This window comes from Salvelinus sp. IW2-2015, linkage group LG27 (assembly GCF_002910315.2).
Source record: "Salvelinus sp. IW2-2015 linkage group LG27, ASM291031v2, whole genome shotgun sequence".
NCBI lineage: Eukaryota > Metazoa > Chordata > Actinopteri > Salmoniformes > Salmonidae > Salvelinus > Salvelinus sp. IW2-2015.
In genome coordinates, this window is record NC_036867.1 from 34,397,633 (window position 1) to 34,425,314 (window position 27,682).

The window sequence follows — 27,682 nt, forward strand, 5'->3', positions numbered from 1 at the left end:
ACAATACCATAAATATGACAATTATTGCTCTACTTTGTCACAGGCCTGGCTTACGAGTTTAACCCTGGACACTTTCCTGACAAACAGAATGAGATATAAGGCATGCAAAATAACATAAATTACTTCATGTAGGTCTAAGAAGCTGAAAAGAGTAKGATAGGTGGTCTAATGTTATTTTTCAACTTCTAATGCTTGAATGTCTCCTAAATTATCTATAGCCCGCTCCCAACATAGAATATAAAACGTTTATATTCTACACCATTTTAATTGAGTAACAAATCATCTTAAAAAARCTCATCCAGGTTATCGCTGAAGATAGCATAAAACTCCACCCTTTTCACTTCACTCCAATCAATGACGAGATGGGAGAGAAAACAAATCCTTCAATTGGTGGAGAAAGTGTGGTTTCAAGGCGCCCCTAAAAAGACGCATGTGTGGGCACCAAGAAACCGATCAAACTCAGTATGGTGTGGGGAATCAATCTGGCAAGTTTCTCCAGAAAGGCAGATCACGGTCTTAGCGGTGTGGKAAGAATTAGTTTGACGAGTAGTATACTTTTTGAAGAGATTTGACTTTTACCTCAGACTTTGAGCCGGGTTAATCGTAGTAGATAGCCTACTAATGCGCCTCGAGCTGAACATTGGCTGAGTTGTAAAGGCGAGATGGAAAACCATGAGGTTTTTGCAGACTTCAACTTTGCTTCAACCTATAATGTGATGTAACGAAGATTTGTGGGAATCTGGAAGAAATTAGTCTACGCATTCCATTTTCAAGTCATACGGTTGTTTCCAATACGAAGGTCAGTAAAGGTACGAACTTCAACAACAAAAAAACTACTCTTTATTGGAATTTCCCAGGTTCTCAGTGGTTTGATTGGAATAAAAAAATCCCTCACCAGCAATCCTCCATTTTCTTGGAGAGTTCTATGAACACTGGCATAAGGAATGTGGGGAGAGCGACCGAGGGCATTTTTCAAACATTTAACTTTGTTTTAACTTTAGGCTCCTCTCCCTTTTTATATAGACGGAGAAGAGAGGACATTTCAACCTTTTTGTGGACTGAGTTCGACTTGGGCTTTTTGCAGCTCCGGTGTAATATTCTTAAGACACTTTTTTGTTCTGAACACAGGGGGCTGCTATCATGGCGGTAAGGATAACCTGTGAGTGGATTTGGATAACGGGGTGCGCGCTGGTGACTGTTTGCCTTCTGCTGGAGCCGTGTACCGGTCAGTATCATGGCGAGAAAGGCATTTCTATACCAGAACACGGTTTTTGTCARCMAATTTCCATYCCYCTCTGCACGGACATTGCCTATAATCAAACCATCATGCCGAATCTTTTGGGACACACAAGCCAGGAGGATGCGGGGCTGGAGGTCCATCAGTTTTACCCGCTCGTGAAGGTCCAGTGTTCCATGGACCTTAAGTTTTTCTTGTGTTCCATGTACGCACCGGTGTGCACAGTTCTAGAACCTGTCTCTTATACACATCTAGATGTGTATAAGAGACAGGTTCTAGAACAGGCCATCCCCCCATGTCGATCACTGTGCGAGCGCGCACGCCAGGGCTGCGAGGCGCTCATGAACAAGTTCGGGTTTCAATGGCCAGAGAGACTCCGCTGCGAGAACTTCCCCGTCCACGGCGCTGGGGAGATCTGTGTGGGTCAAAACACTTCAGACACGGAYATCSCTACCTCGGACCCCACTCCCAACCTGCCWGAGCTCATGACCYTACMCCCAAACATCGGTCGCCCTGCTGCCCAGCCCTTCTCCTGTCCCCTACAACTTCAGGTCCCAACCTACCTCAACTACAAATTCCTGGGGGTGAAAGACTGTGGTGCCCCATGCGAGTCCACCAAGCCCAACGGACTAATGTATTTCCGCGAGGAGGAACTGAAATTCGGCAAACTCTGGGTGGGTATCTGGTCTATCTTGTGTTGTGTGAGTACACTGTTCACTGTGCTCACATACTTGGTAGACATGAGGAGGTTTCGCTACCCGGAGAGGCCCATCATCTTCCTCTCAGGCTGCTACTTCATGGTGGCGGTGGCCTATACAGCAGGCTTCTTCCTGGAGGATAAAGTGGTCTGCATAGACAAGTTTAAAGAGGACGGTTACAAGACAGTGGCCCAGGGCACCAAGAAAGAGGGCTGCACCATCCTGTTCATGATCCTCTACTTTTTTGGCATGGCTAGCTCCATATGGTGGGTCATCCTGTCCCTCACCTGGTTCCTGTCTGCTGGTATGAAGTGGGGTCACGAGGCCATCGAGGCCAACTCCCAATACTTCCACCTAGCGGCTTGGGCGGTACCGGCTGTCAAAACCATCACTATCCTGGCCATGGGGCAGGTGGATGGGGATCTTCTCACAGGGGTGTGCTACGTCGGCATCTACAACGTGGATTCATTACGAGGGTTCGTCCTGGCCCCCCTGTTCGTCTACCTCTTCATCGGAACCTCGTTCCTCCTGGCCGGCTTCGTGTCTCTGTTCCGCATCAGAACCATCATGAAGCACGACGGCACCAAGACGGAGAAACTGGAGAAGCTGATGGTGAGAATCGGCGTGTTCAGCGTCCTGTACACYGTCCCCGCCACCATCGTCATCGCCTGCTACTTTTACGAGCAGGCCTTCCGCGACCAATGGGAGAAGACCTGGCACATGCAGACGTGTAAACGCTTCGCAGTGCCGTGCCCGGCCAACAACTTTGCCCCGATGACCCCGGACTTCACGGTGTTCATGATCAAGTACCTGATGACTATGATCGTGGGCATCACGTCTGGGTTCTGGATCTGGTCGGGGAAAACATTGCAGAGTTGGTGCAGGTTTTACAAGCGGCTCAGTAACAGCAACCAAGGAGAGACGACCGTATGAACTTTATAGCAGGTTAACGTGGAGGAGTTATACATGTTTAATTTTTTTATTTTTATGAAATCGACTGAGCATATCCGTTCCCACCTCCTATAGGACATAGGACATTTGAACTCTGAAAAAAAGTGCTTTCCCTTTGAGAATGTCCCTCCTGACAACCTTATGAGCCATTGACTGAACATTTGTTTATTATTTGGGGGGGGGGGTTTAACTTTTCAGTAACCCCCATAACATTTTTWAACATTCTATAATCTCATTTAAACCACAATGTGCCACCCAGTGATGTAACAGCAGCAACAAAGAAAGTGTCTGTTTTGCCATGACCTTTTCAATGTGAACTATTTTGTATTACGAAGTGAGTTTCTCATCCAAGGAGCAACAAGGATACAGGGCTAWTGTCTGACAARACCAATGTATGTTATGTTTTGCAAGGAATTACAAAGGTTTTTGGAATCTGCATTCCATTCCTTGCTTCTGTACTTTTTACATTTTTTATGTGCCCGTTTTTGTTACGTGTGGCTGATGTTACTTTTAGACTAACTCGCAGACATCTGAGAACATTCATCTTGGCACAGAGAGAAATGTCTAACACACTCACTTTTTTTAGTTGTGTATAGTGTAATATGTCCCAAATGGCACCCTATTCCCTATATAGTGCACTGCTTTTGACCAGAGCCCTGGTCAAAAGTAGTGAACTACATGGGGAATAGGGTGCCATTTGGGACTTGGTSTAGCTGTAAGATGTTGCTATTAAATTGCCACGTTACAGGCCACATTTTGTAATTATTCACTCTTTTTCAAAAGAACATATGTATTTATAAGAATTATAATCTTGCTGTTTCTACTTGATGTTTCCTAATGCAATATGGCTTGTAACTTGTACAGTTTCACAGAATAAAAGTATGTTTTTAACCTGCTGTCACTTGAACGTCATTGCTGTTCATTTTGGATGCTTTAAGCATATGTTTGTCTAAAACAAATCCTTGAACGAGGCAATGTAAAACCAGCGAGATTGTGATGACTTCCTAAAACGTATCCAATGAGTTGAGAGAAGGGTATACTCTAAATGAAGGCCTAGAGATTGTTTTAACATTGTTTGGAATATCAACAATTCCACACCTAACGTCCTGTTACTTTTAACATCTGCTTGCACAATACTCCCTATAAGGCTGTAGTGTGGACACATTACCCTGTTATACAGTGTTGCAATTTAGTTTCTCTGGTTGTCTCCTCTTCTATCCTCCAGGTCTAACTTCCACAGGCAAGCAGAATAGTATCTCTCCAATGGTGTCAGGTCAATATATCAGTATATCAGAGCCATTGATAAAGATATGGTATTTCTGTAGAAAACAAATAACTAGCATGATGAGATAAAGGGGGATTTGCCCTTAAAGCTTACGAACAGGAAATCAACACACAGCCTTGAGCAGATCTCCTTTCCTGCTGAAATGTGAGATCTCCTTTTTGGCTTTTCTTGTTTTGAGTTCACCTCTCCCCTTTTTGTTTTGGTTGTGTGTCCTAGACAGGGCGGAGTGTAACAAAGACTTTTTCTTTTTTTTTAGGCAACATTTTGCGGTATCTATTCTGTATCTATTACRTGTTGTGTTCAACTGGAGTGTCAGTAAGCCTACAATAATGACCTGAACGTGCATTGTACCGTATTACTGTTGCATTTGTTCAACGGAAACGAAGAGTACCTAATCCAACAAGCGGACATGATTTTGTTGAACAATATAAAGAATGTTTGGGGAAAAACATACTATTGCTATCTTATTAGCTTTAAAACGGCAAAGACCGAAATAATATTGCCGTCTCCAATCAAGGACGGATGCCTGCAGTCAACGTAATCTGATTGAAAGAGTATGGACTTTTTGCATGTTAAAAAACATGCAAAAACATCAAGCTAATTATAGGTCATTATCTCTTGCTGTGTTTCACATTTTTATAAGGTGATGTAACTGGTCAGGGTTGGGTGTCAGGATCCACACATTTGAGCAACTTTCAGTGTTCTGCAAGCACAATGGCATAAGGCTGTAACTGAGTTGATATATTGCATTGAGACACGTTCACTCTTCATATCGTGAGTTCACACACCATCCCCTCCCCCCAGTCTCCTGGCTGGCCCACATCTGGTAGTGTTTTGCCACTGTGAGGTATCCCAGGTTTAGAAACCAGATCTCCTCCAGGCAGTCTTAACCCAAGGCCTGGACCCTGGGACTGATACAGTTTCCTGACCCTTAGTCTCTCTCTGCCTGCCCCCCCCCCTGCACTCTCTCTGCTGTTTCTCTTACCCTGTCACTGGTCAATGACTCTACTCCCCCACCTCTTCCTTTCCCCCCTTCAAACTCCACGCCATTCTCCCTGCCCTGGGCCTCCATGAAATCGGACGCTTTACAAATAAATATTGGCTCCGTCTGCAGCGCAGTGATGTACGCAGGAGGAACCTCCCTCTCTACAGTTCCACACTTGCCTTTTCCAGTTAAGATAGTGAGTAAACATACATTGAGAAGCATCACWGCTACATATTGGAGTAAAAGTGACATTTCGAACCAACATTCATAAAAATAAAAAAAACACAACCAACCCCACACTGGACATTTCTTTTAAGACTATCATTTCACTCTTTCCATTGTCCAAGGCCTTGAATGGAGGACAGGCAGCACAGTAAATTCCCTCTGCATGTGACTATGTACATGGCCAAAGTTGTTTTCATAATGTGAGATGTCAAATACTCACTCCTTGTCATAAACATGGCGAGAGCGCACTCTGGTGGACAGGAATCCAACCTGCAGTCCGAATTCAAAACATTGTTTGGTCTGCAATGGTATACAMGTGTCAAAATTGSAAACTATCAGTCCTGTTTTTGTTAAACATTTTATTCAAAAAAAAAGAAACGTTATTTGCTTCAAACCATCCGGATCAATGCCTCCATAAGGAGTCATTTGTTGCATTGACATTACTGTGTGTGGCTACTGTTGTGGTTCAATACAGCAAGACATATTTTGATAAAAGGACAGACAAACAAGAAAAAATATTTAAGTCCAATTAGAGGCCAGAGATTAAACAGTGAAATTCAAATAGAAATAAAAAGAACACCTAGGAAAGGCATCAACTAGATTCAGCCACGGGTCGATATTTTTTCTTGGAACGGACGGTCAAGGGGCCAGAAAATAATTCCGAATAATTTGTAGACTGCAAATTGACCCCAAGAAGCCCAGATATATTTGACTAAAACAATCATTTCAAGCCTTGCTTACATTTGTATATGATCACATATCTCTCTTTGAAACAGATATCCAAAATTAAAATCACTTGTAGCAGGCTTGCTGGTGTTTTTACAGTCTTATGTCMAACAATTAAAAATGTTTTTGGCCCGYGGGCAAATAAAATTACCCGYGGGCCAAATTCGTCCCGCCAGTTGGGGGACCCCGAACATGAATAATTATTACACACATACTGGATGCAAAATATACATCATGATCATAAAAACATTTCAAATATCATTACACCATATCCATCAATGGTAGGAAACTGRGATTGTTAAACAGTTTCAAAACAATGCTTTAGCATTCATAGGTGGTATATTCCAACTTTAGGTGCGAAAGAGGCATGTGTAGCAGAGTCTAGAGAAAACCAGTCATTGTATGCRTGCCATCTCTCAATAGGGGACATTCAGCTATGACACTGTCTGCACTACAATGTTACCTGCATTGTAAAAGGAGGGAGAAGAATTCATTGTGCGAGGTGTTTTTAAAGGAGAAAGAACAGATCGTCTACCCATTCTAACACAGTCGTTCTTTGTGCCCTCGCACATGGAAGCCCCAATAGAGTGTGTGATCCAGATGGCGCAAAGCACAAAAGCAAAATACATACAAAATTCAAAATGAGAAAAAAATATAGCAAGTCTAATCATTCCAAAGTCCACCGGTCTGTTCCTGATACACTTCAATGACATCCTCATCTTCCATTCCAAGCTGGGGAGGGAGAGAAAGTCAGACAAAGATGCAGRGGAAAGTTTTATCTGCAAGCATGTTCAAGGTTCACAGAAAACAAATTGAAATGTCAMCTAAAAAAAATGTAATAAATTAGAAAATTATTATTTTAAGAGACACAGTGGTGGTTGTATAACCTGGGAGCCAGTCTGTTCAGGTTTGGAATTGCCATTCCATAAGGGTTTGGCAAGAGAAACAGCCTGGCACCCAGGCTAGTGGTTGTATGGATGATACAAGGGAAGAGGGATGGGTTGGGTACCTCTTTGGGGGTTTGGTTGTCTGAGATTCTCTGTCCTTCAAACAGAAACCTTAGGGTGTTCATTGGTACACCCTGCAGGAAGGAATCACACATGGTTGCGTCAGATACTGGGAACATGATGATATTATTTCTGAAATTCTGACCAACATTGTCAAAATGAGATGGGACAATCGTTTGGCTTCATAACTCWACCACTCTACCTGTCTTTGACTGTACGATTCCTTTAGCTTCTTTAGATGTGTTGTCATCTTCACTTTGAAGTGAATTTCACTGTTGTCCTGAAAGTAAAGATAGGAGAAAAAAAAGGCCTAATTCTAACTGGTGAACACAACTCAGTCTTGTGTGCCAGGCTTCTAGGGGTGCTTTCCCAGACACTATCAGGGGTGAGCAATTCCAGTCCTCGAAGGCCTGATTGGTGTCACAGTTTTGCCCCAGCCAACACACCTGACTCCATCTAATCATGATCTTCAGTTTACAATGCAATTTGATTAATCAATCAGGCACTCGAGGACTGGAGTTGCACTAGATCCTAGTACACTAGTCCCAGACTAAATAGCAAGATCAATGTAGAATTCCCATTTMAAATGCTTTTAAGTCCAGGATGTGGCCTTTTCTCAATTGGATTTTAACTCAACTCCTGCATCCTCTCTCCTCCRTCCTCCTTTTGAAAAAGGTCAAAGGTAATCGAGGAGAGGCGGCGAGGAGATGGAAAGTGGACGGAAATGCACTTGTATGAAATGAGTCTCCAATGGTGTGTCATCAGGYAAATGACATTTACAGGGCGGAATCCCAAAATAAATGCATAAAGTGATAAAAAAACAAATTTAGCTAGTTGTGAAAGACATTCTATAGATAAAAGGATAAGTAGCATATGGTTTTTAAATGTTTGCATGCTTTTCTCCTTTGAGAAAACAATAGCTGATTCAAAGGGGGTGTGGCAGATTTCAAAACTCATTCTGGAAGGACTCAGGTAGGATACACCTTTGCCACAGAAAGAACAATGAGCTAATTATAGAAATCTTTGCTTGCGCTTACTTGCCAAAAGGAGGCTATCGAGGAAGGGAGGACCCTCTTCTATTTGTCAACTAACGAATTGACACTCTCTTCGACCACTTATCAGTTTCCGAGGAGAGAGGGCCTCCGAGAGAGTACAGAATCTTGCCCAAATGAGAAAAGGCCTATGGCTCCCCCAGTGTCCTTTCATATTACATATAGCAAAGGAATAGAGGCAAGGAAGGGAACTCTCCTGTCTGAGATGCATCCATACTTCTCCATATTCTCTTACCTGACCAATCACCTTCAGTTTAATGTACTCTCCATCTTTCTTCTCACTTCCATCTCCACTTGAGGGTTTTGTCTCCTGGAATATACAGAAATGAACAACGTTAGACTCCTGTAAGAAAAGTGTCCCATTGACATGTACATACAACATTACATCAGCATAGTCAGCCAGCCTACTGCACTGTCAACATGTCATGAATCCCTCCATGGTCGCCAAACAGAATATTGTTTTTTCTCCCTTTATTTAACTAGGCAAGTCAGTTAAGAACAAATTATTACTTACAATGACGGCCTACCAGGGTACAGTGGGTTAACTGCCTTGTTCAAGGGCAGAACGACAGATTTTTACCTTGTCCGCTCAGGGATTCGATCCAGCAACCTTTTCTGTTATTGGCCCAACACTAGGCTACCTGCCGGTAACGTTACGTAGTAGACCAAATGGAGAGCCATGTGACATATAGCTAGTTACAATTTTACAAAAGTAAAACCTAATGTTATACCGTTCGTGCATTGTCCGTGGCACTATTTTCGATCTAGCTACCTACAGTAGCTAGCTAGATAGCTTGTGTTAGTAAACACAACTCTTCTCGGCCCACATAGCGGCTAACGTAGCTAGCAAGCATTGCTCAACCATTATTGTCTCTTCAACCAATTCACAGACAAGCAAGACGTTAGTTAAACTGTGCCCCTACCGTGTCTGACATGGTATTGCTCTTGTGATGTTTATTTTATTCCACAAAACGTTTAGTTAAAAATGTAAACACTGCCTCGGGATTCTTGCTGTTTTGAGAAGCAGGTACCATTAATAAACTGACCCGGAAAGTGAATAGTCTTCTTTGTCTATGGTTTTTATATGGCGGTTGGGAACCAACTTCAAGGTGCTTTACCGCCCCCAGCTGGACTGGAGTGTGGACCAAAGACAGGGAAGTGCTCAATTATACCAATTATTCTCGTCTCCTTAATTTTAAGGAAACTAAGTACATAATTAAACACTACACCTCTGAAGATTTTCTCAGCAGTTCACTTAAGCTTGGCTCTTCAATACCATTACTCCTTAAATATAATTACTCCCCTTTCCCTCCCATATTGCTGGCACTGAAATAGCATGTGTTCCACTGTCTCCATGATTTTCCTGACTGTGTTTACACCTCCCAGTTGTATGTTTTTCTACCAATTTCAATGTACTGTTGAGCCTTGTGTGTCCCAGTCTCAGCTTTGTGATTACACTTTCCTCCCTTCTTCTCAACCGGTGGACATCCCTGCCCCCACCTTTTCCTGGATCTTACACAGGTTTCTTCCCTTTCCCTCCCTGTTCCACATTGCTTGCCATTTCTTTTTAACCACTGTTCTTATTAACACTTAGCTTCTGCTTTACTGATTGACATGTCCGTATCAACATTAGGATGTCAGAGAGCCTGCTTGGCGAGAACATCCACCTCCTCATTCCCCGCTACTCCTACATGAGCTGGTACCCAGAGGAACCTCACAAATAACCACCTCTGTCTCACCCTAAACAGGCACTGCAAAATCTCATACAAGACATCTTGTCTGCTTTGTGACAGAAATTCATTTAAGCTCATCAGTGCTGCACGAGTCAGAGCAGTTGACTACCCTGTCTGGCCTCACCTCCTCCACCCACTCTGCAGCCAAGAGTATGGCCAGCAACTCCACGGATAAATGCTCTTTTTGTCACTGCCACCTGAAACTCAGGAACACTAAAAGCTGCACCTGTCCTCCCTGTTTTAGGGTCCTTAGATCCATCAGTGAATAGAGTATATTCAAGGCAGCATAGTACCCCCCACAGGGGGGCTGAACTCCTTCCCAAACAGTCCCGCCTCTCTCACTATGCCCTTACCTAACCACCCAAAACTTSTATTCAGATCAGGTTTATGCTCCCAGGACTCTAGGAGCACCTTCTTTTCCAGCAGGATGTGTGACCTTATATCCTGAGGATTTACCCAATATGTCATGGTTAGTTATTGGCATCTCTCAAATCAAATCAAATTTTATTGGTCACATGCACATATTTAGCAGACGTTATTGCGGGTGGTTGTGTTCCTAGCTCCAACAGTGCAGTAATATCTAACAATTCACAACAATAGACATGAATCTAAAGTCAAAGAATGGAGCTAAGAAATCTAGAAATATTAGGACGAGCAATGTCTGACTGCTCCACAACATATTCTTAGAGCTTGAGCCTGGATTACATCTAGCTTTTTTAAAGATGTCAGAGCTGCTGATGCATATGCTACACTACCATAGTCCAGTGATGACCTTGATATTGCTATATATAACGTTTTTAACGCCAGTCTATCCGACCCTCCCCCCCCCCCACTCCAATCCGCACAGGCAACGCATCACATTCAATATTTTATTTCCTTTGATAACTTCTGTGTTAATATGTTCCGCCCATGTCATTTGAGTGTCAAATCAGACCCTCAGGAACCTAAACACTTCCACCGTCTCCACCTTCCTCTTGTAGAGCTTCAGGTATATTTCCTCCTGAATATTCCTTCTAGTAGAAAACCCAGTCTGTGTTTTCTCAACTGAGAACTTGAAGCCCCAACTGAGAGACCACTGCTCAACTTCTCTCACCTCTTTGAACTCTCTCGGCTGTATGGGGAATTTTTCTCCCTCTCTTCCACAGCGCCCCGTCATCCGCAAACAATCACTTCCCAATATCTGATCTCACCTGATGAATACATCATCAATCATAATGGAGAACAACAAAAGACTAATCAAACTTCYCTGGGGGGTACCATTATCTACCTCATAACTTTCTGACATGCAGCTCACCACCCTCACTTGTATTGATCGTCCAAAAAGAAAGTCCTTCATCCAGTTAAAAACCCTTCCTCCAACCCCCATGCTATCCAGTTTGATACGCAGGCACCCTTCCCCATCATATCATAGKCCTTCTCTAAATCAAAGAAAATGGCTACCCCCACCTCCTTATTTGCCTGTGCCTTCCATATGATTGACTAGACCCAGTACAGGATGCATCATTCCCCTGCCTTTCCTGAACCCACTTTGACCTGGTGACATTAGTCCTCTGCTCTCCAGGAAGTACGTCAGCCTTTCTGTTATCCTCCTTTCYRTARGTTTACAGACATGAGATGTCAACGCTACCGGTCTATAACTTGATGGATTAATAGGGTCTTTCCCTGGTTTCCGTATTCCGTCCTGCCACACCTTATTGTAAAGGCCCAGTACTTTTCCCATGATGGARCACATCTCATCCTTCTCTCCTCTGACCTTCTCTTTCCAACGCTGTCCCTCTTCCGTTAGATTATTTGAGCGGTGCACCTTCACAAAAKTCTGAGCTATCATCKCTGCCTTCTCCATGTCTCTCATTGCAACAGTCTACCCACTTTTCAGCACAGGGAGATCCCGATTTCGTCTGACTCCACTCATCCTCTTAATCATCCCCCATACCTCTCCCACAGAAGTAGTCCTGCCTATGTKTCCACAGAAAGTGAATAGTTKGTTYTTCTAAATAAGAGTCCTTTTAATTTTGTGCTTCGGCCTTTGCWTCACTAACTATTCRCCAGCAGGAGACCTGGTGGCACTGAAGAAGCAACCTGGAATTTTAAATGTTGGAGTAAAAACAATTACAMATTTCATGCACAAAATCATACACATTACACATTATTTAAGTACTGTAGCTAAATTGTATTGCACAAGTGTGAATGCCAGGGTTAAATTGCAAAAACGTTGGGAGATTGAGATTGGATGTGCATGGCAATGCACATAGTGAGATAGGAGGTGCATAGCAATGCATTYTGACCTATTATGAATCAAAACTGAATAATGTGAGATTTCTATAATATTGTATGGACATTTTAACTATGAAGTGCAGGACTAGGAGTGCAAGTTATTAACAAAGATATATATATAACTCAATTTTTCTTTCAAGTACCCCTTCTGTCTGTGTTATTAATCTGACAGCCAAATCGAAACGACCACATATTTTGATGACGAAACCAGAAGCGCACACACATTTCTCTGACATCAACAAACTTGTTTGTGGTTGGACTCTTCAACTAGGCTTGCTGTTATTATTGGGGAAGATTGCAGCTGAGCTGTGTTGGTAGAACCGTTTTCATGTACCTAGATTACAAATCAAACAGAAGTGTGGAATTAAGTTTTTGTCAACGGATAGATATTCAAATGCTTGTTTTAATTAGTTCACATCGCCACTGTCAGTTTTCACGTCGAAGAACATCTTGCCACAACACAAGCGTTAGTGATATCTTTGCCTGAAACTCGGGCCTTGGACTCAAGTAAAGTTCGAAGCGGACTCTAAACTTTCGCTTTCTCAAAGACGCTATCCGCGGCCGGCTCTGTCGCCCTGCGCCCCTTGGTATAGATAGTAAAGATACAGAATCCACCCAGGTAAATTAGAAACATTTTTGTTACCCGTTACAATTTACAGAAAGAAAGTACTTGACTAATTGATTTGCACGATGTGTGTGGCTCACGTCACGTARCTAWCTAGCTACGTACCGGTARCAAGCAAGTTAATCGAGGAAAACATTAGCTAGCTAACGTTAACCAGCTAACTCGACAACTTCCCTGTAAGGCGATGTAATCTAACGTTAGCCATCCTAGTTAGCTGTCGTTTGCAAATTGTTGATTGTTATCAAATAATATCWGTTTGCTAGCACAGATACATGTCTACGTCGATAACCAACTAACACGTTAGCTAGCTGTCAACTTCTGTCATGAACCGACTGTGCAAGCTAGTAATTTAGGGTGTCTTGTGTTGATTTGGATCGCAGTGTTTAGYTAGCTRATGACCATAGGCATAGATCCGAATTTTATAGCTCAATTAGCTATATAAGCTTGCATTACTAMATAGCTTGAACGACAGCCTCATATGGGTTCGTTCCATTTGATTTCAATCACTTTTTGACCGCACCCCATTTGGTTTGAATGACACTTTCTATATAATTGCCAATGGTAGAGTGGTCCGAATGCTAAAACATTWACTAGGTAGAGGGGTGCACAAATTTGTCAAATTTTGCATACGGGCAATTACACTGTAACCGTGACACTGCAACCGTGAGACTCAGATTTGTCAGACTCAGAAACGACTAACGTTAACTACTTTTAACAATTTCCACTGAACGTTTTACAAAAACACATTCACTTAAAAAACAGTGCAGATGCAAAGTTTAGTAACAGAATGATGGCACAAACCGTCATYCTGTTACCAAAGTTTACATCTGCACTGTTCTTCAAGTAAATGTGTTTTTGTGAAATGTTAAGTGAAAATTAAAAGTAGTCATTGTGCATAAAGTTATGGGTTGTTTAGCTTTGCAATTATTGTTTTTTGTTTGACATTTTAATGTGAAAATGTCTGTCACACTGTTATTGTGGAATTACACATACCCCTACATTGCCTAATAAATCAGACTTTGATACCAATTATTGGTATACAGTCTGTAACAAAGTACTGCAAAATCGTGGACATTTTCCTTACAAGCCAGGATGTTGAATAGAATTATATTTGAACTTACTCTACCGGTTGTCTGTGTGGTTGGTCTTTCAGCTGCTCAATTTTTTTGTGAAAATATCCACAGGAAACTATTGTTACCKAACTTACTGAAGTTGAATTTTCTATAACCTGCCACATGCAAGACCATGTAAAGACCTGTTAGTATAAATGAGTGTATGTACTTCCGTCTTGTGCACGTGCCTTCGGTCATAAGCAAACCCATTTTGATTGCCACACACACAGACCCATGTTTTGAAGTCTGTTTAATAATACTTTCCTGTGGATATTTTGACCAGCTGAATGACCAACACCACTGAACAATCGTCAGAGAATGTAATGAAATATAATAAAATATAATTTTATTCAACATTTGTTGGCAGAGAATGTCATGTTAATTTCTCTACCATAAGCCGCCTCCAACATCAATTTACAGAATTTGGCAGTATCTCCAACCAGCCTCACAACATCAGACCATGTGTATGGCGTTGTGTGGGTGAGCGGTTTGCTGATGTCAACATGGTGGGGATATGGTATGGGCAGGCATAAGCTACGGACAACGAACACAATTGCATTTGATTGGCAATTTGAATGCACAAAAATACAGCTACGAGATCCTGAGGTCCATTTTTTTTTTTTAAAGGTATGTCACCAACAGATGAATATCTGTATTCCCAGTCATGTGAAATCCATAGATTATGGCCTGATGAATTTCTACTGCACAAAAATATAAACTCAACACGCAACAATTTCTAAGATTTTACTGAGTTACAGTTCATATAAGGAAATCAGTTAATTGAAATAAATTCATTAGGCCCTAATCTATGGATTTTGCATGACTGGGCAGGTGGCTTGGAGGGCATAGGTCCACCCACTTGTTAGCCAGGCCCACCCACTGTGGAGCCAGGCCCAGCCAATCAGAATGAGACAGATACTCCCCAGTTTTATCAGCTAGTCCGGATGGCCGGTCTCAGACAATCCCGCAGTTGAAGAAGCTGGATGTGGAGGTCCTGGGCTGGCGTGATTACACGTGGTGTGAAGTTGTGAGGCTGGTTGGATGTACTGCCAAATTCTCTAAAATTATGTTGGAGGTGGCTTATGGTAGAGAAATGAACATTAAATTATCTGGTAATAACTCTGGTTGACATTCCTGCAGTCAGCATGCCAATTGCATGGTCCTTACACTTGAGAAATCTGTGGCATTGTGTTGTGACAAAACTGGTTGATATGCCACACCTGTCAGGTGGATGGATTATCTTCGCCAAGGAGAAATGCTCACTAACAAGGATGTAAACAAATTTGTGCACAACATTTGAGAGATGTTTTTTGTGCGTATGGAACATTTCTGGGATCTTTTATTTCAGCTCATGAAACATATAACCAACACTTTACATGTTGAGTTTATATTTTTGTTCAGTATATTTCAATTGACTGATTTCCTCATGAGCTGTAACTCAGTAAAAGCTTAGAAATTGTTGCATGTTGCTATTTTTTKGTTTGTTGCATATTTAGAAATATCATAATTTTGAATGGAGAAGTAAAAATATTTTTAACCTTGAACATCAATGATCAAAAAAACAAAACATTTTCACATGTTGTAGCTTAGACCCTATTTTACATTTGAGGTGTTTGGGTTGTGCCTGCCATCGGTTGATACACAGAATACTTTTGAATACAGGGTGGGTCAATCATAGATGTATAATTCATACCCCTTCAGACCACTGCAATTTAACTGGTGCATCATTGGCATTTAAATTGAAATTACATTTTTACTTCCATTTACTGCCACAAAGATGGCAGCTGGTCTACCCACCGTCGAATGTCAACTTAAATGGGAATGTCAGTTCTATTTAAGTTCTATTTCTGTGATTTCAATAGTTCTATTTCTGTGATTTCAATAGGTTTCCTATGGAGGACTGACAGTATAATTTAAAACTAATTATATTTCCATTAAAGTCAACATTCTTTGATGTGTGGACCTCCAATCATCTTTCTGCTACCATTTTGAAAGTTGAAAATAAAATGCTATTCCCATTTTAGTACATTTATCACACCCACCCTGTATTCAAGAGCATGCTGTGTCAACTGATGGTGGGCACAACACAAACATCACAGATGATGTAAAATACAAGTTTTTAGATAATTGACATTAAAGTACGTACATTTTATTAAACTAGTTTGACAACCCTGTTTGTAAGCTTTAAAATGTATATCAAACTGAACCGTTTATCTTTTCCGGTGATGAAGACATGGATGTCTCATGGTAGGGTGGGGGGTGTGCAAAATGTGTCATCTTTAAGCACCTTTATCTCCTAAATGTTTTGGCATTCAGGTCCAAAAAGTTGCTTTCTGACCACTTCTGACATGGGCAAATATKTATAGAAAGTTTCATTCAAATGAAAAAGAGTGCGGTAACAAAGTGAATGAAATCAAATGGCACGACCCAATGTAAACAATATTTAGCTAGAAATGCAGAATGATTCTAGTTTGAATCAGSTTGCTAGTGAGTGACTAATTCTGTTKGTGTGCAATACTCAGATTTTACAGGAGAAAGGAACCCCTTTGATGGGAGAATCCTCTATCCTGGACTCCTGGGTGAATCAACGTGTCAAAATGAGTATGTGTACATCCTCCCTCACACTTCCTCCCAACACATAGACACAGTTGTAATACATCGGAACTGTCATGACATTAGGCCATATCTGATCATTTAAGGTGCCCTGGGAATGCTTTGCAATACTCTCGGTTCTATGGCTAAGAACGGAACGTCAAACAACAGAGAATGTTCTATGGCTTCTATTCTGTGTTTTCTGTTCTGAGCTTTCTACCTGCCCCAAACAGATGAACAGGAGGCGCTGAACTCTATAATGCAGGACCTGGCCGAACTGCACCGCTCTAGCCGCCCTGCCATGACCCTATCTGACCTGGGAAAACCCAAGGCCTCTTCACCCAAAAATCAGGTCTGTCCACTTGCCTCCACTTGGCACTCATCAGAGAATAGTCTCAATACAATGAATGGCATTTCTCTTTCTCATCCCCTTTCCTCTCATGGATGCTGGTGTGTGTTGTGTGTGTTTTACAGAACGATGTGCGAGTGAAGTTTGAGTTCAAAGGGGAGAAGAGGATCTTGCAGTTCTTTCGCCCAGTCAGGCTGGATGACCTGGGGAACAAAGCCAAAGTGGCCTTCGGACAGGCCATGGACCTGCATTACACCAACAATGAGGTACTTTTCACGATATCGTCATCACCAAGTCACAGTGGGGCTGGGCGGTATAACGTATTTGACGATGTGCCGGTATTGATGCACCGACTAGTTTGGGTTTTAACTTTACCTTCTATAACGGTATTTGAATGTTTGGTTTGTGACACGCCGTGTGTAACGTCCACTGTTATAGTTTGCTACTTGAGTCATCTCTCCATGCCRCTTTCCACACAGACCTAGCCCCCGCCCCCGAAGGAGTGCATTTGTTGTTCCTCGACCACAAGACACTTGCATGTGTATTTGTTTTGTTAAAAATAATACAATAAACCATGAGACACTTGCGTTCAGTCTGCATGGTCGATGCAGCACATGCTACAATGATGTTGAYGACAGCTATGATGTTTTCACTTAGCTTCTTAATATAAATCCACTAGTGTTCTATAATTACACTATTAGTTTGTGTTTCTTACATCTGCAAACAGCTAGTTTGTCTTTTGTTAGCAAGTTGGGCCTAAATCTTGTTTGCCGTTAATGGCTAGTTAGCTGGCCAGTACATTTATTGTGTTTGCCGCTAATGGATAGATCTCAAATGAGTGCAGGAAATGCAGAAATGGATTAAAATGCAGGAAATGATTTTTGGTTGAATTGAACAGTATAAAAAAGTCAGATTGGAGAAAAACKAATTGAAATCACTTAGAATGTATGTGTTGCCACTTTAGGGTCATAAAGCAAATGTAGAACTTGTATTGTTCATAAAATACCGTCCAATATTCTTTTAAATACAGTGATATGATATTTGGGCCATATAGCCCAGCCTCTAGTCACAATGTTGATCTCTGGCAGTCAAATAAGCACCAAAAGCCAATCATCAACATGTGTGAGCGAGAGAATGAATTGTTCTGTGAGAAACTACCAATACTTTTCTTTTCTATTTCACTTCCTTCTCTTGCTGCCGTTTCTTCCTCTTCTCCCAAGCTGATCTGTCTGTTTCCCTCTCTGTGGTTCTCTCCCCTCCTCCCTCCCAGCTGGTGATTCCTCTGACCACTCAGGATGACCTGGACAAGGCCGTGGAGCTGCTGGATCGCAGCGTCCACATGAAGAGCCTGAAGATCCTCCTTGTGCTCCAGGCCTCCTCTCAGGTTAGGACCAGACAGTTCACGGCCCATATTCACAAAGCATCACAGAGTTGGGAGTGCTCATCTAGGATCAGTTTAGCCTTTTGGATAATAACGAATAAGATTACGTGGACAGATCCTAGATCATTACTTCTACTCTGAGATGCTTTGTGGATATGGGCCCAGACCATATCACAGCACAGTGACTGTAGGGAATCACACAYAATCCATAGCATACTACTGTACTGGCTGATTGACCCATCAACAGCTCACTATGTTCAGCACACTTTCTTGAGTATTTACTTTAATGAATCATCTTGAGACCTTTGTTTTAAGCTGACATAAAAGCATTGTTTTATTCTGTAAAGGAAAAGGTTGTATAGTAAAACTGTTTTGATATGGATGGATGGTGTTTAATTCCTCCTCTCAGACCTCCACGTCCAGCATGGACCTGCTGCCCCCACACGAAGACCTGGACAACACCCGCTTCAGGGCCACAGACAATAAAAGCATGCTGGCTTTGATAGGTGGGTCATCAACTCTGTGGTGTTTTCAATGACAACTATATCTGTGTGTGTGTGTAATTCATTTAATTCAATCTGTGAAATTGTCCTTCTAGTAAATACTTTCCATTTCTTTCTTTCTTTCTCCAAATCCATTTGCTTCATGGCATTAGACACATCCAAAACACCTTGTCTTTCACCACCAGTCTAGTAGTAAGTCTTCAGCTAGAAATGTATGTAATTCTCTTTCATCCAGGGTCCCACTCCGGGGACCGCAGCTCTCCCCCTCCAGGCTACATTCCCGATGCCCTCCAGCAGGTGGCCAGAAACGGCTCCTTCACCAGCATTAACAGCGAGGGAGAGTTCATTCCAGAAAGCATGGACCAGGTAACCTCACCTATAGAGATGGATAGAGGACTAAACTACCCGTTTTAGCATTGACATTGTCATTTAGGGCTTCCACCATTTTTAAAGTAGTCAACTGTTTGGGGATTCCTATGGGTTGGGAGCGATCAGCCAATAATCAGAGCATTGTCTTCTTCAAATTGGGTTGCCTATGGTTTGTAAATGGCTTTTAAACTATGTCACCGCCATCTAGTGGCTATAATAAATTAATGACACACACAATTTTGTCCAGGACTGCAGGTGGCGGTAAATCACAAATATTTGCTTCACTCTTTTTTTTATTTTTTATACACAAAATACAAAAATTGACTACTTTAAAATGGAGATGGCCTCAATGGCGATGCCCATGCTGTCACAGACGCCATAATGACACAGCTACAAAGATAAGTCCTCTATCTAGCTCTATGACCTCACCTCAGAGACTGGGGATAGAGACAGGGGCTCAGATCAGGAACAGTCATACCAAGGCCTAGTCCCAACACTCTTGCCTACTCGTAACTGTCCTTCATTACCACTTATGAACATTTTAATTAACATGTTCAGAGTATGACAAATGACAGCAGTCACAAACTCAATCTCTCCTTTCTAGATGCTGGACCCTCTGTCAATGAGCAGTCCAGAGAACTCTGCATCGGGGAGTTGTCCCTCACTGGACAGCCCACTGGACAGGTGAGTCGTGAACATTCAGCTAAGAACCACATAGCCAGCATGCATTGTGGTAACCTTCAACATTTCACCTTCTGAATCAAACAGTTAAAAAAAAAAAAAACATGTGTTCCTCCTGTATTTCCTTGCAGTGATAACTATCCTAAGTCACGTATGCCCCGGGCACAGAGCTACCCAGACAACCACCAAGTTTACCCAGAGTATGATATCCCAGTGTTTGAGAAGTCGGGGAAAGGGGGCACTTACCCACGGCGATACCACATTTCCTTTGGCCTTCAGGACTACAGTGATGGTAAAGGAACGAACAAAAACACACCCTCTCTAAAACAAAAGTCAGTCAATTCAACCTTAAATCCGGGTGTCCCGATTCTTTACTTTTAGAGTATCACAGAAAACTATTGTTGTTTACCGTCAATCTCCCTCTCCCATCCTCCCCTGCAGGGCGTAAGACGTTCCCTCGAGCGCGGCGGACCCAGGTCCACGGTTTYCATTCCCCGGTCAGTTTCAGCCCCACAGAGCAGTCTCCCAGCACCAGCAGTGGCAGCAGCATATTCACCCCAGACCTGGAGGAGCCCGGGGGTCGCAGACGCAGGGGCAGCGACATCGAGCCCAACCCCACCCTCTCCGTTATGGACATCAGCCCACCCAGCCGCTGTGAGTAGAGCTGGATGGAGGGAGACAATGGGGACGTGTGGGAGGGAAAGGAGAGATTGAGAATGGAGAGAAGAATACTGATGTGGGGGTGGAAGGATGGCAGAATGTTCAGGTGGAAGGATAGCTGGTCTGACCGTGTAGCTGCTAAGCACTTTTGCAACCAGCGTATATCTTATAAACGCACACAAATGACCTGATTTGATTTCCCCCATGTCTGTCCAGCTCCACGTGCCCCTACTAACTGGCGGCTAGGTAAGCTGCTGGGTCAGGGTGCGTTTGGCCGGGTCTTCCTGTGCTACGATGCAGACACTGGCAGAGAGCTGGCTGTTAAACAGGTCCAGTTTGACCCAGAGAGTCCCGAGACCAGCAAGGTGAGTGGAACAGAGATTGTGTGTGGTCGAGAGTTGTGTACTCTGTGTACTCAATATATCTTGTCTATCTGCAGGAGGTAAGTGCCCTGGAGTGTGAGATCCAGTTACTGAAGAACTTGTGCCATGAACGGATCGTCCAGTACTATGGCTGTCTACGAGACTCCAACGAGAGAACTCTGTCCATCTTTATGGAGTACATGCCCGGGGTAAGTGTGTGTGTGTGCGTGTATACGTTTGAATAACTGAACTTAGACCAACTCAAACCTGTCTCCGTCCACCAGTGTGGCGACGTAGGCTGTGTTCCAGGTTGTATTTGTTTCAGTGAAGTTTCACTGCTGATCGGCACGACGCTGCTGCAGTAAAGATGACCTGGAACGGACCCGCGGGTTGCTTGAACTCTCATATGGTCACCCTCTGTCCCCAGGGCTCCATCAAAGACCAGCTGAAGTCGTACGGGGCCTTGACGGAAAACGTGACGCGTCGATACACCCGTCAGATCCTGGAGGGAGTGTCCTACCTACACAGCAACATGATCGTCCACAGAGACATCAAAGGTACAGAAGGAGAGAGGGATAAATGGATTGAATATTGGAATACAATGTTGCTGGATTCTGATAGGAAGGACCATTATCATGACTCATAGAGTTCTCATGTTCTGGTTCATGTAGTGCTTATGACAGAATGTTGATGGATATTGAGGGGAACGTTGCTGTAACTCAAGCAGTGACTTCTGGGTAATGTAGTKTCTTATGAGAGAATGTACCTAAACTACCTCTTTACCTCTTCCTGTTCCTCCCTCTTTTTCCTCCATCTTTCTCTCCAGGGGCCAACATTCTGCGGGACTCTGTGGGAAACGTGAAGCTGGGGGACTTTGGGGCGAGCAGGCGGCTACAGACCATCTGTCTGTCAGGAACAGGGATCAAGTCAGTGACTGGTACTCCCTACTGGATGAGCCCAGAGGTGATCAGTGGAGAGGGCTATGGCAGGAAGGCTGATATCTGGTAAGACTGATTATTACTGAGGCAGACTTATCAGCAAAATAGTTTCCACCTCCTTGTCTCCTTCTCTTTCAAACCACWGGCTGAGACTTAAAGCCCACATGCAGTCTTTGTAATTTTTTAATCACTGTATGCCTAATAAATAACTGTTTATTTAATGAAAATAAATTGTATTTTTTTATCATTTATTTCCCTGAGCCTCCTTTYGCCCTTGCTCTGTCTGATCGTGTGGGTGTTAAGGAACACACATTTGAAGATATTTATATAGACAGCCCTGATTGGCTAATAGGAGGGTCTAGAGCCCACCCCCTTACCCAGATGAACTGTCATTGGTCTATTATAATCAGATCCCATTGTCATAATGTGGGCCAAAAGTTCCATCCCACCTGAACAGGCTGAAATTCCAGGCATTTTTTTTCAAACAGCTCTTACACCAAAAGCTCATCACAATTTGTACAATTTCAGACTGTTATTTTGACCTCATAGTGTGGAAATATCATAACAAAACTGCACCGTTAAGAGGTTTCTACCATATGATTTCCAATGAAGTCTCTTTAAATTAGTGGTCAGAAAGGAGAGKGGATCTGGATAGGAGGCTATGGTGGACGAGTGTAACAGCCACKGAGAAAAAGTGTCTCCCTTTTTTTGTAATKTAACTCTTGGTGAGATGAGAACCACTAACGATCTTGATGTGTTGAGGGGAATGTGGGATGCTGTGGAGGCTGGTGGGAGGGGCTATAGGAGGACGAGCTCATTTTAATGTCAGGAATGGAATGAATGGAACGGAGTTTCCATATGTTTGATGTGTTTGGTACCATTCCATTGATTCCATTCCAGCAGTTACAATGAGACCGTCCTCCTATAGCTGCTCCCACCAGCCTCCTCTGGTGGGATGTCATGTCAACTGTTGATGATGATGATGATGATGATGATGTTGGCTAATGTCAGTGGTGTCCTCTCCAGGAGTGTGGGTTGCACGGTGGTGGAGATGCTGACCCAGCGGCCCCCCTGGGCCGAGTTCGAGGCCATGGCGGCCATCTTTAAGATCGCCACCCAGCCCACCAACCCCTCGCTGCCCGTCCACGTCTCCGACCACGGCCGCGACTTCCTTAAGCGCATCTTCGTGGAGACCAAGCTGAGGCCCTCGGCCGACGACCTTCTGAGGCACTTCTTTGTTCACTAGCCCCTTCCCCCTGACCCCTGAACTGCCAGAGATGGCCTTAGATGATTCGCTGTCCCTGCCTCTGACTCCGCCCTCCCAGCTCCAGACAGAAAGCCCCCATTGGACCAGAGAGGACTTGGTGGGAGGTATCCATCTGGTGATTGGATGAGGTGGGTAGAGATGGGGACTACAACTCCTGCGTCTCTGTTTTTAGGAGACTGGCAAGGMGGAATTAATGAATGAACTCATTTAGAGAAAGAAAGTTGCACCTTAATTTCAGAAATAGGGTAAGTTTCCCAACCAAGATGACAAAATAACCTTTTTTGAAAATGTTTTTATGATTAATATCTCCTGCTTTTGATTGTGGAGTGGGACTCAGTCACTCCGTGCTTAGCTCACTGAGTCAACGTCGGTGTTTCTGATCTGGACCTTAGTGGAGATTTGAGGTGACGATCATGATAATCTGGGCCACGTTTAGTAGGCAAGCGTTGTGGAACTTTGCAGATAGAAATGGCATGACTAGAGCCGAAACGATTCCTTACTCTACACGTCTTAGAGGCAGGTTTGTTCTACACGCTATATCGATCTGAACGTTGCACAACGTTGTGTCCTGCTGAACGCACCCCTGGTGGTTAGTGTGGTCCTAACTCGACCCAGAATGTACAGCTGAAAACCCATAGCACGCTGCTATCGAATCCACAACCAGGACACCGGATGAGAACACTCCTMCCCCCCCCCCCCCACACACACACACACACGCACTTCTTGTCTTCTTGTCACACTGCTGCCTATGCTGCTCCCCCCCTCACTTGCACATTCACAGTCCATGTAGAACATCCAGAACTCAACGGTTCTTCTTACTTATACTGTAGACATTCTATGATGGAAAAAATTAATTTTGTTGCTAGGATCCCTCGCTTTACTTCAGTCTGTCCTGCGACTATTGTGAGTGTCTGTCTGTCTTGTCTGCTGTGTCAGTCAYGTCGCCTGTCTGTCAGGGTCTGTTGTCAAATCCCCTTCCAGTCTTTGTTCTTTGCCGTGTGCCTTTTTAGCCRTGTAGGAACATGTCTTTGGTTGAAACGTTTTCGCTACGCATCAGACAGGTACCAGCCTATTTACGGTTCGGATCATATCCAAGTGTTTATATCAGTGTGGTTCAGCCAGTGGTGCGCCGAATTGGTCTGCTCTCTCTGATCTGCCTTTTTTCTCTCTGTATCAGACTGGTGTTAGATCAGTTTTGGTACTGTTCTCTGCCTTCTCCTCACCAGGGGTCATAGGTCTCTTACTGACCCCAGATCAGATACAATCGAGACACACCAAAGCAGAAACCTAGAGTGCTCATCATAATGGGTTTGGTGCTTCAGTTCTTAACAGAAATACATCGGAGCTCTGTGATTGGCCGTGTTGTACTGATGCCAGTTGATTGCTCAAAGTTTAGGCAGGCCTTTAGTTGATTGGTAAAATGTACATTATGGTGTTTTAAAACAGGAAGAGTGGAGAACCGCTAGCCAATTAGGATGCTTGTTACTCAGTTGTAGGCATACTGTATGTTATTATCAGGTACTACTTTGTGCTGAAGCACTCTCTACGTTAGCCAGTTTACACCTTGACTAAGATACTACTGCACTGAACAGTACTCAGCAAAAAGCTCTGCAATTATGCCAATATCAATACTCGACAGTGCTGGTGAATACTTAGTTATACTCCACAGTGTTGGACACCATCTGGTACCATTGTGCCCTCTTGCCCTACTATGCCTTGGGAAAGAAAGTACTGGTATGTTGTAGTAGTATGTGGTGTGTCATGTCTCCTCTCAAACACTCCTTTGGCACACACACACACACACACACACACACACACACACCAGAGCAGTTTTCAGTATGTTTCAGTTGGGGATGGGCTCGAGTCCTCGATTCTAGATTTGCATTGGAAATTTGCAAATGCAACTATTTAGCAGGTTCAAATGATATTTCAAACTTTAAGATGTGTTTTGTTTGGAGTGTGTCAAGTGCACTGAAAATATAGCATAAAAAAATTAATTGAAGCAATCGATAACATACTGCAAACTTGTTTTGCCTTCAGCCCTGTTTTGTGCTTGAATGCCAGTACACAAAATGATTTGCATGAGAGTACTCAGACATTTTTTTTCAATGTCCATCCCTAGTTTCAGTGCTRTACTCAGCCACACCTCAACATTACTAACAAGTAGACTTATCTATCACAGCAGTGCTAACTGTTTTGTGCTGCCAGGTACAGAGAATATGTCAGATATATTTGACCCATATTTTCTAGATGCAGTAGGATAGGTGTTTTTTAATTTAATGATGGAAGTGGCTGTCTATTTGACTCCAGGGGGTGTTGTCATTGCCTGTAAGCTAACCCATAGGTACTCAAGGTATGGAAACACAAGCTCTTTTGTGTGAGGGGTTCGGGAAACCTACTGATCAACTAGCCTGAAATATGATGGAGTATTTCTCCCATCGCCTAGGCACTTTCTCCCCTTAACCACAAGTTACTAAATCCGGTGTTTCTCGCGCGCTGAAGGAATGCTGGTTAAGAAAAATAATAGTTATTGACTCCACTATTCTGGACTCTGTTTTCTTTTAGTCTGAGAAGCAAAATGGCKACCCGTGCGTGTTATCATCAGCTAAGCTGGTCCCCAAGAAGTTAGACCCCTTCCTTACCCCCCTGCATTGCGTTGCCTGTAAAAATGAAACTGGACATTTCCATTGGCACTGGGACTCGCTGAGATCAACTCTCAACAGAAATGATGACGCCATATGCACTATTTAAAACTGGTACATAATGCGTTCTCTACCGCTCGCTTCTTCAAGGTTACTCATTGGATGATGGACTTCTACTCTGTTGAGCATAGTCTGTCTTGTGTTTCTGTTAGCGATGACCTTTTTTGCACATTTTTGAGACTATACAGATTTTTTACACTGATTGTAATACTTTTGCTTCTGTGTGTGTGTGTGTGTGTGTGTGTGCGCGTGTTGTATGTGATTGACTCAGTGTGGTTGTGTTGCACAAGGATCTTACAGTCAGGAATGTAATGTTTCATTCTCACCACCAGGTGGCCTCATTCACCATTGTGGATTAAAACTCCCCTGTTGAAATGAGAAGTCAAGTCTATTCTGAAGTCTAACTCTGAACACAGACTGGGTGGCTGTCCTCCAGTTGGTTTAATTACACCTCCCCACTTAGAGGGACTGTTAGTTAGTGATGGTAGACGAGGCCTGAATCCCAAACCAATCAATCYCTTGCCCCTGCTCCCTACTTGTGTAGATCTGAGATGATTGGACAGGTGGGTTTGGGATTCGGGCAAGACTATTAAAGTAATAGGAAGTGAACTGAAATACGGTATGATAAGTCACCACATGGTATTCCCCTGCTTCTTGAAAACCAACAAGATACAGACGAACTATGCCAATATGGTACAATATGTGCTTTTTATAAGCCACTGCTGCCACTCCAAGGTRCTGTAAGCACTTCTCTCGTGTGTGTGTGTGACTGTGTGCGCGGCTGTGTGTGTACTGCAATTTGTGCTCAAAGGACACTGGGGGCACCCAAAATGCCTTGCGCATTCAGACTGTAAAAAAAAAGATATAATTGAAGAAGAAAAAAATATGTACAAATGTATACATTTGAAAAATGTACCCCTTTTAAAAAGAAAGATTACACTTATATCCCTCACATTTGTTTTCTGTGTATTGTAAAAGAAGCCATGTTTATAATTCTATTTGGTTTGTGACCAATAAGCCTGTTTATATCAGAACTGTATATCAGTGGTATGCATAATTTTTTAATATATATTTTTAATTTTTAAATGGGAGATTTTATGCATGGTTGGATCCTGAGAGAGGTACAATGGTGGCAGGWGGCCCATTGGTTTTAGCCTGAGTGCCAGTCTGTTTGTGCCAGCCATCATGCTAATTCCATGTCACTCATTGTTTGGCTTGTCAAATGACAGCAATGGAGTAAACAAGAATAGATCTGGGACCAGGCTAAGGCCCATTGGCTCCTCTAAATGAATGCTGAAGAGAGGAGACCTCTTGATGGAAAAGGGTCAGGAGACTGTCAGTCTGTTGGCACTTTGATGTGTTAATAATTATGACAATGAAAATAATAAAATATATTTATTTCACCTGTTTTTCTAAGATGTACATCCCCCCCAAAACCTGTTTTGTGTGTGTGATTTGTGAGCACAATAGATTATTTTGTAAAGGCAGTGATCTTTTGGACAGGCCTACTACAGGTCTGATTGCATCATGCGAGCCTTTTAGGATGGGCATGTTGTTGACAGGCAAGTATAAGCAGTTTATCCAGTAATGGACAACTGTGAAACTTGACAGTTTGATAAACTATTTATTGTTGTCTTCTTTGCTCCATGTGAAGTGTATGAGCTATTAGCAGTGTTTCCCAAACTCTGTCCTGGGTGCCTCAAGGGGTGCATATTTTGGTTTTTGCCCTAGCACTACACAGCTAATTCAAATAATTAMCTCATTTAAGCTTTGATTATTTGAATCCGCTGTATAGTGCTAGGGCAAAGAACTAAATGTAGGACTGAGTTTGTAAAACACAATTAGTGTCAGGTCTATTTGAGTCGCACACACACACTGCCCTGACMCACCTAAATAAGACGAATACCAATGGTGAGAATGCTGTTCATTGACTACAGCTCAGTGTTCGGCACCATTGTCTCTCTAAGC

General features: G+C 43.0%; 3 protein-coding genes across 4 annotated transcripts; 2 read left to right on the forward strand and 1 right to left on the reverse strand.

Annotated features, from left to right (window-relative positions):
- The first annotated feature begins 457 nt into the window (after positions 1–457).
- On the forward strand, positions 458–3,777 carry LOC111953503 (frizzled-7-A). 2 transcript variants are annotated; one of them, XM_023972820.2, is made up of 3 exons: positions 458–799; positions 1,024–1,461; positions 1,510–3,777. In XM_023972820.2, the coding sequence occupies exons 2-3, from the start codon at positions 1,141–1,143 to the stop codon at positions 2,866–2,868; spliced, it is 1,680 nt and encodes a 559-aa protein (XP_023828588.1). In that variant the 5' UTR covers positions 458–799; positions 1,024–1,140; the 3' UTR covers positions 2,869–3,777. The 2 variants fall into 2 exon arrangements, with proteins under 2 accessions (XP_023828588.1, XP_023828589.1); XM_023972821.2 differs by having other exon boundaries at positions 1,129–1,461.
- A 1,943-nt stretch (positions 3,778–5,720) lies between these two features.
- On the reverse strand, positions 5,721–9,238 carry LOC111953929 (small ubiquitin-related modifier 1). Its single transcript, XM_023973415.2, has 5 exons — positions 9,090–9,238; positions 8,402–8,476; positions 7,317–7,394; positions 7,117–7,188; positions 5,721–6,839 (listed from the first exon to the last, which is right to left on the reverse strand). Exons 1-5 carry the CDS (start codon positions 9,099–9,101, stop codon positions 6,771–6,773), a joined length of 306 nt encoding a protein of 101 aa, XP_023829183.1. The 5' UTR covers positions 9,102–9,238; the 3' UTR covers positions 5,721–6,770.
- A 3,213-nt stretch (positions 9,239–12,451) lies between these two features.
- On the forward strand, positions 12,452–27,117 carry LOC111953393 (mitogen-activated protein kinase kinase kinase 2). The gene is made up of 15 exons (XM_023972628.2): positions 12,452–12,792; positions 16,433–16,511; positions 16,736–16,854; positions 16,977–17,117; positions 18,122–18,235; positions 18,642–18,738; positions 18,971–19,101; positions 19,709–19,788; positions 19,917–20,077; positions 20,227–20,439; positions 20,662–20,810; positions 20,885–21,016; positions 21,235–21,364; positions 21,634–21,811; positions 22,772–27,117. Exons 2-15 carry the CDS (start codon positions 16,460–16,462, stop codon positions 22,989–22,991), a joined length of 1,917 nt encoding a protein of 638 aa, XP_023828396.1. The 5' UTR covers positions 12,452–12,792; positions 16,433–16,459; the 3' UTR covers positions 22,992–27,117.
- The last annotated feature ends 565 nt before the right edge of the window (positions 27,118–27,682 follow it).